General features: G+C 38.5%; 1 protein-coding gene across 4 annotated transcripts in view; it reads right to left on the bottom strand.

Annotated features, from left to right (window-relative positions):
• Positions 1 to 2,712: 2,712 nt before the first annotated feature.
• The window catches only part of LOC119691084, a 32,860-nt gene continuing 25,167 nt past the window's right edge, over positions 2,713 to 10,405 (bottom strand). For 2 of the 4 annotated variants that reach the window (XM_038107614.2, XM_038107616.2), the window contains exons 4-8: positions 9,970 to 10,110; positions 8,689 to 8,803; positions 7,634 to 7,730; positions 7,118 to 7,202; positions 2,713 to 4,429 (exon numbers count right to left, since the gene is read on the bottom strand). In XM_038107614.2, coding sequence (XP_037963542.2) covers positions 4,302 to 4,429; positions 7,118 to 7,202; positions 7,634 to 7,730; positions 8,689 to 8,803; positions 9,970 to 10,110 — 566 coding nt within the window. In that variant the 3' untranslated portion in view covers positions 2,713 to 4,301. Of the gene's footprint in view, positions 4,430 to 5,922; positions 5,999 to 7,117; positions 7,203 to 7,633; positions 7,731 to 8,688; positions 8,804 to 9,769; positions 9,861 to 9,969; positions 10,111 to 10,405 lie in introns of all 4 variants that reach the window. The other 2 variants (XM_048623163.1, XR_005253831.2) reach the window with 2 other exon arrangements.

Genomic DNA, 10,405 nt, shown 5'->3' with positions numbered 1-10,405 from the left:
CAAACAATTATAAAACATACAATTCATTTGTTTTTATATTTAACTGTGTTATATTTTTGCGAGCTTTGCTTTACATTTAAGGTGTACATAGCAAGTTATACGACACTTGACACAAAAAAAAAACTAAAAAGCGGCAACAAAAAGTCACGGATTAAATTTTACCTACCCATCAATAAAACTAAAAAAAATATAGTTCACCAGTTTCATTTAATAACATTACTGGCATGTTTATAATTGATAATTATACGCACCGTGAATAAAATAATTACGTCCTCTGTTTAAGACACGTGTTAATGTGAATCTGCGACCGCACCGCACCTCCGAAATACCAATTTAAATTACAGTAATGTGTAAGATTAAAAATTAAATAAGGAACTTTCTGAAAAAAAATATGGTCATATTACATAATATGAAAACACAAATTGTTTCTGTCATTGACTTATATATTGGTTTCTGTAAAAAATCTCAATACTTTATAATTTGCCGCAATACCTAAACTAAAATCCGCGGGTAACCAAAATGTTTATATTTTCAATGTATACTCATCGTCACCTTAAATTAAAGAGGAGAGAATGAAGGTTGATTACAATGCAAAATCCCACAGAATTTCAGTATCACATTGAAAAATTAAATTTCATTTTCCTCATACCTCCCGTAATGATGCTAAAATTAATATCAATTGGGGTATATTCATTTTGTTGATATCGGTCGTAATCCCGGTGGTATTAAAATTAGCATTCATAGCTTAGGTGTGGGCGTCCAGAGGTGCAATTTATGCTGCAATTCGATGAATATTACATGAATGGAATTGAGTCGTGTGCTTTTCAACCGGGTTGCTTTTTGAACTGACTTAATTTAAGAGAATTTGAGATCAATAACGTAGCAGGCACGTAACTCATCAAGATATTAATAAAATATTAGTTATCTTTTGGCGAATAAACCGCATCTTTTTGTAACTTACCAATATCCCGTGCGAATTCTTAGAATAGTTAATTTCTACACCTCATTATAAATAAATAATATTACAGCAAAAGTTGGGGTAGACGAGATCTCGAGTGGAGACTACTAACAGGCAAACGCAGCGTGAGACGCTCGCCCTCTCGCTCGACCGAAGGAAGGTAGGTTAGTGGCTGGATGAGGAAGGTCGAGGACCGAGTGTTGTGGCGCTCCACGGGAGAGGCCTAGGTCTAGCAGTGGATGATTATGGGCTGATGATGATGATGTTGCAAAAGTGGTATAGAAAGCCCAATGGGAATGATTCAGCTCGTCATTCTGAACAACTTTTCTTATACGACTTTTGTAAATTCGTGGAAAAACTCCCCAATAGTAATCCCATGGGAAATTATTTTTTTCACAACTGATACATTTTTCTTTATCAGCGCCATCTTTTGGGTGGTCTTTGTATTAATTGTCAACGTAGGCATATAATGTACTGCAAGCTTACCTGAGTTACTTGAAGCTAGTCATTTTCGTAGTTCCTATGACACCCCAAAGATGTACTAGAGTGCATGCCGTGCCTCGAAGATTGCTACCGAACGAACCCTTGTTGGGGCAAAAGTGTTACAATGGATTACAGCCAGTTTCAATAACTCTATCTACCGATGACTGGTTGTTACTTTCATACGATTTTGACAGGTTGTAACTTTAAGAGCCAATTTCTCCATAGTCGGTTAACTAACTGACCAGGGATTGGTTCATCAATTTACGTCGTCTCCATATAAAATTCTTGACATATGTGTTAAAAGTCAACCATTAATACCTGGTTATGCTCTAACCGACTATGGAGAAATTGGCACTTAGGGTGGCTTGCACAACAAAGTTACGCCGGCTCCATACGTTGGCCCCAACGCAGGTCCCAACGCTACTCGTCCAACGTATGGATCTAGAAAATTGCATTGGCCCCAACGTTGGGGCGAGCGTTGGTAGTTGGCCGGCTCGTGTCGGTTTTATCAAAGGAATCTGCGCCAACGCTGGCGATCACGCCCACACGTTGGCGCTTTGCTCAGTGCTGTTGCATCACGCAACGAGTGCGGATGTCGAGTGAGAATGGATTTCTCATCCACAAAATCGTCACCTTTATGCAAAAATTAAAAAGTTACAGATTTTATTGAACTTAACAACAAGCACATCCAATAATATGGGACGCAACTCGAAAGGAACATAAAAATCAAAATGTAAATCTGATGCATGGCGCTGCATTCAACAGAATATGGGCATGATCTTCTCAATTGGAGATTTAAAAAAAGCGGGAATCATTAATGAGCACATATTTATCGCCTCAGAGCAGTTAAGATCTCTGTATCGGACATCTTCACGTTGGCCCTGCCGGGACAGAACTAGTTTATTAGCCAACGTATGTACGCCTCACCCAATTTGCAGTCCAACGTTGGCACGAGCGTTGGGACCAACGTGTGGAGCCGGCCTTAATCAAAATTAAAGTGTTTGTCACTTGCTCTGACAGTATAATGTCAGAGAAAGAGGTCATAGATTTAATTTGATTGACTTCGCTGTGCAAGCACCCTTAGATTACAATTCAGTTTTTAAGTTAAGTCTTATAAAACTTAGGGAAATGAGGAAATCTGAAACCATTTACACACTATTCATGTGCCTAACTGTTATATCATGGATAAAACCTTTCTTCATAATACCTCTGATCTTAGAATTTTCATAACAAAGACTTATGTTAAGTAGGTGGGTTAAAATGAAACAATATTTTGGAAGTATAGGTTTAATAAAAGTTTATAATTAAATTACAGCATAATCTCAGTACATAACTAGCTTTGTGTTCGAAATATAGTTTGAAATGTGAGCATTAATAATTATAATTTTTAGATATTTTGCTTCAATAATTTGTATAATATTTTATCGTAATTCAAACGAACATGAAATATGATTTGCTGTATCCATTATACTTGAACTCTTCCCCTTAGTTTAAGTATAACCGACATTGAAGATGCAACTACAGTTAGAAAACGATTTATCATTTACCTCTTAATATACATTTGCATTTATATTTCCTTTAAGATTCCTATAATTTGGTACCAAGAGGCTATATAGTTTGTGCGCTTTGCTAGATCAAAACTTGGTCAAAGCATTTATTGTGTGCACTTACAACCTATCATACGTGTGTAAATTTCCCCGATTTACACAGTCTTAGAAGTGTCCTTAGTCATTGAAAGTATACCTAAAAAAGAAAGTAAAGATAGAGACTAAAACTTTATCACAACTCACAACGATATCTCTCTATATACCAATCTTGAATATTCAAAAAACCTAAATAAAATTGAACACGCACTATTAAGACGAAGCTTAGTTTAAAACGTCAATACGAGTAAAAGCAATTATATAGAAATTAACTATATTATTTCGTTCACTTCTATGTCTAAGCATTTTAGTATCGAACACTCATCTTGTGGATGAGGTGGTCCCCGTAATCATTAAACGTCTACGCTAAGCCCATGTGTCGTAAGATTACAGCCCAAAAGATGAGAGGGATAGTTATTCTAGCAATCACTTACATAAAACACTAAAATTAAGAATAAAATTCAATTGCTTCGTTCCATTTAGGTACTACCTCTAGTAATAAATTTATTTACTGGGCAAAAGGCTGTATTATAATGCTAACAAAGCCAACTGTTTAGGGTAATATTTTTGTGACTATAATTATATTATTATATCTAACTATTTATCTCGTAGACTTGTGCTCTATGCTTTCTTCTAATATAAAAGTGTCTTACTTATCAAACGTGAAACTATTCAAAATGTGGTAAATTTAAAAAGTATTTTAAATATGTTAACTATTTTAATTACACTGAATTTAATATTGTTTTATGTTCAGAAAATCAGTTTATATTTTGAGAGTCAGAGGCACTTTTAAGTGACGATTTAATGAGCGATGCATATACTTTATTTTCGCGAATAGTGAAATATGTTAATGTAAATTTTATCACAATTACTGTAAATTCTGGACTGATTAGTTCACAATAGTTTTATATTATTTTACTTTTATTATATTGCATATTTTGATAAATTTAATTATTTTACATCTTAAATATCACTACTATCTGCATTTACAATACTCACTTTCGAAACCCTTTCAGAATTACTAATTTCAGCCCATTAATCTTCTAACGTTCAAGATATCAAAAAAACACATCACTCTACTTCTTAAACCTTAACGCTTGAAGAAAGAATTGCGTTCGCTCATGGCTGTAGCCTTGCACTAGCTCGCAGCGATGAAGCGGGACAGAATGCTAAACATTCGAGGCTAAAGCAGTGACTTTCTACTATTTAGGTAGTTGTTAGACGTCAGGGGCTCGTATTTCTACGGTGACTGACGTGGGCCCAGGCGAGATGGGCGAGCGCAGGGTCGCTGACCTCAGAGACGTGGCTGAGTGCCCACTGCTGGCTCTGGAACCACGTCTTGACCCTGAAACATATGAATACAAGATTAAACTGCTGAAAATAAGTTTAAACGCTGCGGCTTTATGATGACATTCCTCGAATCTCTTTTTTTGGAAACTTTCTACTACGCCCATGCGTGTCAAGCTCAAGAGTTTACTGAAGGTTTACTGTTTCAAATATGTTTTTAATTTATGGTTTAATATTAGGATGGATCTAAGGCATACTCCTCATAGGAGAACGATACTGTGATATCTAAAGCGTTCCAATGTTTTATTTTCGCAATGGATTGGTTTAGCACCACAACAGTTTGTGAAATGGAACAAGCCTGACAGTATCAAGCATCATTCCAATGGATAGCAAACCAAATAGTCGAGTTGGTACCTAATCTGGTCCCTTGGAAATAAATAACCTAATAGTAGAAGATTGTATGTAGATAGGTTTCCAATATGAAAACATGATGCACCGAAAAGAGCTATTTCTCATTACCTATTCGAAAATTATGCATCAATTCCATGCTGTCTAATAAAACTTAATTAGTTCTACTTACAATGTGTTTGCAATTTCTACTATACTCAGTCAAATTTTGATGTTATAACAAGTCTAATAGATCAGGGGGTTATTCTCTAAGCATGCTAAACACCAGGGTATGGTACATACATCTAGTACTTAAGTATATTATTATGTTTTACTGAAGTAGAAAGAATCGATAGGATTAGAGAATAGCACCACTGTCCAAACATGTGTAAGCAAAATAATTCATAACGTGCAATGACCATCACAATTTCTTAAACAAAAGCCAAATATTTGAGTTAACCTGAGGGTTTTCGGTGTTGATGACTTTGATGATGTCGTGCTGTTGATAAATGGAATAATTTGTTATGAATGTATTTTTGTGAAAATCATACAAATCATAAAGACAACATTTAAACACATAGATTTTACACTTAATTGACTAAGGAACTAAAAAATTGTGTGATGATGTTTTTGGTCTACCCTGATAGATATATTTTGTAGTATAATATTTAACTTTATGACTTTTTCAGTGTATTTATTTAAGTAAATGTTTTGGAATCTTATCAGGGAGACCTCTGTCTGGCACCCTTATTCACAAAAAGTTACAAATCTTTCCTAAAGTAATTCCTTTTCAAGCAATCAAGAAAAATAATATGCACAAATATATACAAAGTATTGCCAAAAGAGTATACTGAGCTGAAAAAAGGGACGAATGAAGGGATTTTTTTTCACGAATTTCCAAAAGTTGTTTAAAATGACTCCTTGTGTAACCTTTTAGCTTAGTATACCACTTTTTCAACACCCTGTATATTTTATCAATATGTAAAGTGAAGTGCTTTCATATCTTTTATGAATAGGGGTTCTTAGTATGTTTCACTTGATGGAAAAATATATTAAAATATTTAACCATCAAGTGAAACAGTTTGATGAGGGTACCTTTACCACAGACATCTGCAACACTGACTAAACATTTATAAATTGTGCATAGGATCTTATAAGCCATACCTCCATATTCATTAACGTCTTATAACACTGTTTTAGAAAAAAAGTGTTTGTTCCTTTTTGCCAAATTAAGCTCGTCCTGGGTGGGAAAAAGACAACGATATCAAATAAAGTGGTTCCAATTGTTACAGCTTATAAGATGCTCATGAAAACGGAGATTTGAGACAAAACTCCAATTATTTCGTATAAACGGCCCACTGGACGTTTTATTTTAAAGTCTAGTACAAAATAAGGGCAAATAAAACACATTTTCAAATCAAGGCAATATTGTATGTACCTGTGTATTTGTATCATTGTTATCTCCACCAGAATGTGGTTCAATATTATATAGTTTTATCAGAGCAGATACTAAAATAGTGGGCCAACAGAATTCTGGTTTCACTTTCTGAAACCATTTCTTATTGCAAATTTTCATATAAATCGTAGAGTGTGCAAACTTGCCTTTTGTAGCGTAGTATTGGCATTATAAATTGATATGTATAAATAACTTATCGTATTTGATAAATTTGAATATTAGGAACGTGCACCCTGGTTCAGATTTACTGAATTTTTCATAATGTACTTTCTGCATTACTTTTTTGATTTACCTAAAACATAAAACGCTAATGTTTCTTTCTGAAAGAATATGGGTCCAGTTCCTCGTTTGAGTAACTTGAACATGAACTTAAGTCATACAGTATAGTAACAATTTAGCCAATCACAGGACTGCAAAGCCTGTTTACACTTGTTTGTTTATGTAGTAGGCGTCATACCCTCTTATATATTAGCAGTACAAGCTTAGGTAAACTGGCGAAAATCTGGAGCAATTTCATCCTTTCTTCTTATAATCTGACTGGTATACGAGTATGTAGAAGCAGGTTTTAAAGAAAAAAAAACGTTTATTTGACACACTCACAACAGCATTACATACAAACAGTCCAAGACAAGCATTCATAAATTGCCGTTGCGACATGAACTCTCGCGAAACGGTATTCAGAACAGAAACACTTAACAAAGGGCATTCTTAATGCTGAAGGGCTAGCACGGGGCTAAATTACGACGTGACAAAATTTTTGCATCGCGCTCATCACACATGCGCACATCGCGCAGCCTCAAGAGCGAGCGCGACAGAGATCTTTTTGTCACGTCTTAAATGCGACCCATGCTAGGCCTTCTGATATAAGTAAATATATGTAGTATATTATATTATATTATGTACCTGGCCCCGGCGAGTGAGGGCGCAACTCCTGCTGGCTGGCGTGGCGCGACGGGGGCCGCATGCTCACCCGGGAACCACGACGATCCTGGAAAGTCATTCATGGAAAATTATTATAATGGAAGCGAATAAAATAAACCGCAAAAAAATTGTCACGCTCAAATTTACCGTATCAATCAAATCGCTATGGTTAAATTACTAGCCAGTATACTGGAACACTATATGAAGTAGGTGTTAGTTGTTTTTTCAGCGCTAGATCAATAGTCTAACCTATTATTACTCTGACTATACATCATTTCTGTAGATCCTTAAATAAAGTACATTATTGCTTTGACTGACCCTTTACTGTCAGGCAAGTTTATTATCATCATCATCATTATTCGGTTCGTCCACTGCTAGACAATATTATCCCAAGGGGCGCCACAACACTCTGTCTTCCATATAAATCCACTACCTTTTTTCTAAGGTACACTACATTCCTAAGGTCTTTAGCCCTGTTAAAGTTGGTGACGAACCCACCTGAGCATGGAGTAGTTTGGAGTCCCGGAGCAGAGACACGTTCATGAGCCGAGGGTTGGGAGTGTTGAAGATGGAGCGGTTCTCCCGCCATCTGGCCCTGGAAACGTGAGACAAGAAAATATTAATTTATGACCTCAGTATACGTTTCTTAGGTAAATAGATTGATTAATGATTGATCGCAATTTGAATTTGGTAATTTTATTCATTACATGATAATAAGAATAATATTTATCAGATAACTATAGGTAGTACACTGCCGGGCAATGAAAAAGTTTCAATCACAAAATGCCGACACCTAACCACCACAATTTTTTCAAAGATTTAATTTCAAAGTGGAACAAAATATAACCGTTTTTAGTTGGTAATATCCTGATGCTCTGTTAAATGTACTTCAATGTTGCAGAAGTAGTAATTAAGCTAGCATTTTCCGTTTAGAAGTAATTTGGTACTTTTATCAGTGGAACCTTTTCATTGCCCGTGAGTGTATTTTAACAATAGGTCAACTCTTAATGCTAAAGGTAGATGAAATAATGCTCTGAACTGATAGTGATGATAGCTTAGCATTGGTGGTTTCTTACGCATCTTCGCAGCATAGCTGCATTGCAAATCTCTGGTGAAAGTACCACACCGAGTGCTCGGCCGCGGATACTGTCTCGCCACTCTACTCGGTAGGCGCAACCAGATATTTAGGAGAATACCCTGGCTAACTGCCTCTGTGGTCTAGTGGTAGAAGCTTTGCTTCACAAACCAGAGGTCTCGGGTTCGATTCCAGGGTGGGACCAACAATTTGTGTTTCTAAATTGTGGCTGTCGGATGGGCACGTAAAGCAGTCGGTCCTGCGCCTAGCTCTCTCCAGTCGTGTCAATCAATCCATTCCATTGGGTTATGAGAGTGATGGAACAGAGAGTGCTCCTGTCTACTGCGCACATACTTGGGCACTATAATCTACTCCTGCGCACATGGCTGTTATAAAATGAGATTGGCCGCCGTGGTCGAAATTCGACTAGAAGGACTTTAATATTATTAAGATGAACATAAAGTGTTATGTAATGTACCTGCTGAAGAGCTGCAGCACGACGCAGATGATGATGAACATGAGCGCCATGCCCACCAACACGCCGATCATGGCCGGGTCCAGCGTCTTCGTCGACTCCTCGATCTGCTTCTCCGCTGAAATGAGATGAAACATCACATTTAACTGTGTTATTTTTCAGTACAAGAAAAAACAACCACCACCCCGAGGCAACACTCCTAGATTTGGTGCTGCGGCAGTAGCTTCGGCTCGTGTCTCAACCGACACTGTTGGAAACGCATGAGGATCTAGCTGTAGTATGCATATCTTCTACTCTAGCTATTTTACTAACAATCTGTGAGATCATGATGGACCGATATGACCGATAGGTAGGTAGTTTATATTGCAGGTGTACATGTACATAGTAGAAGCCCGGACTGATGAAGAGAGAAGACACATATTAGGTCCTTACAAGTGTCAGGTGTTCAAGCGATCACATTGGCCCGCGCTATGCCGCTCGGCCGCTATTGGTCGCAGTAATTATCTCTGATCATTCATTGGCTGCGTATACTCACGGACACACATGATGGTGCCGTCCTCGGCCGCCTCGGCGATCATCTCGTACTTGCACACGCAGCGTTCATTGCGACACTTCGTTTTGAACACCACGTCCTCGAGGTTACACCGCGCGACGCCATTGGTCCGCGCTATGCCGCTCGGCCGCTATTGGTCGCAGCAATTCTCTCTGTTCATTCATTGGCTGCGTATACTCACAGACACACATGATGGTGCCGTCCTCGGCCGCCTCGGCGATCATCTCGTACTTGCACACGCAGCGTTCATTGCGGAACTTCGTCTTGAACACCACGTCCTCGAGGTTACACCGCGCGACGCCATTGGTCCGCGCTATGTCGCTCGGCCGCTATTGGTCGCAGAATTTCTCTCTGATCATTCATTGGCTGCGTATACTCACGGACACACATGATAGTGCCGTCCTCGGCCGCCTCGGCGACCATCTAGTACTTGCACACGCAGCGCTCGCTGCCATTGGTCCGCGCTATGCCGCTCGACCGCTATTGGTCGCAGCAATTCTCTCTGATCATTCATTGGCTGCATATACTCACGGACACACATGATGGTGCCGTCCTCGGCCGCCTCGGCGATCATCTCGTACTTGCACACGCAGCGTTCATTCCGGCACTCCGTCTTGAACACCACGTCCTCCCTGGTGGAAGCGAGCGACGCCATTGGTCCGCGCTATGTCGCTCGGCCGCTATTGGTCGCAGCAATTTTCTCTGATCACTCATTGGTTGCGTATACTCACGGACACACATGATGGTGCCGTCCTCGGCCGCCTCAGCAATCATCTCGTACTTGCACACGCAGCGTTCATTCCGGCACTCCGTCTTGAACACCACGTCCTCGCACTGCTCGTTGAACATGCAGGTCTCGTTGATGCCGGCAGCTGCAATCATAAGTAGAAACTTTAGCCCCAGTTTCACCATACTCTGTTAGATCATAACAAGGGATTAGTTGGAACTTTTGACACATCTGTCAATAATTTAATATGGAGATGACGTATAAATTTATGTCATTACAATGTAAAGAGACAAGAGACCGCGACCGCGACCAAAAATGTATAAGGCGAGACCGAGAGGTAGATAGGTGATCATTGTTGCTTTATGTAAAAAAAGAGGACAATGATAACTAAAACAATAAACGTGAATAAATCGCGATTCACCATAAATACGGCGATCATC

Source organism: Plutella xylostella, chromosome 9 (genome assembly GCF_932276165.1).
Source record: "Plutella xylostella chromosome 9, ilPluXylo3.1, whole genome shotgun sequence".
Lineage (NCBI taxonomy): Eukaryota > Metazoa > Arthropoda > Insecta > Lepidoptera > Plutellidae > Plutella > Plutella xylostella.
This window is presented reverse-complemented; position numbering and strand designations above follow the sequence as displayed.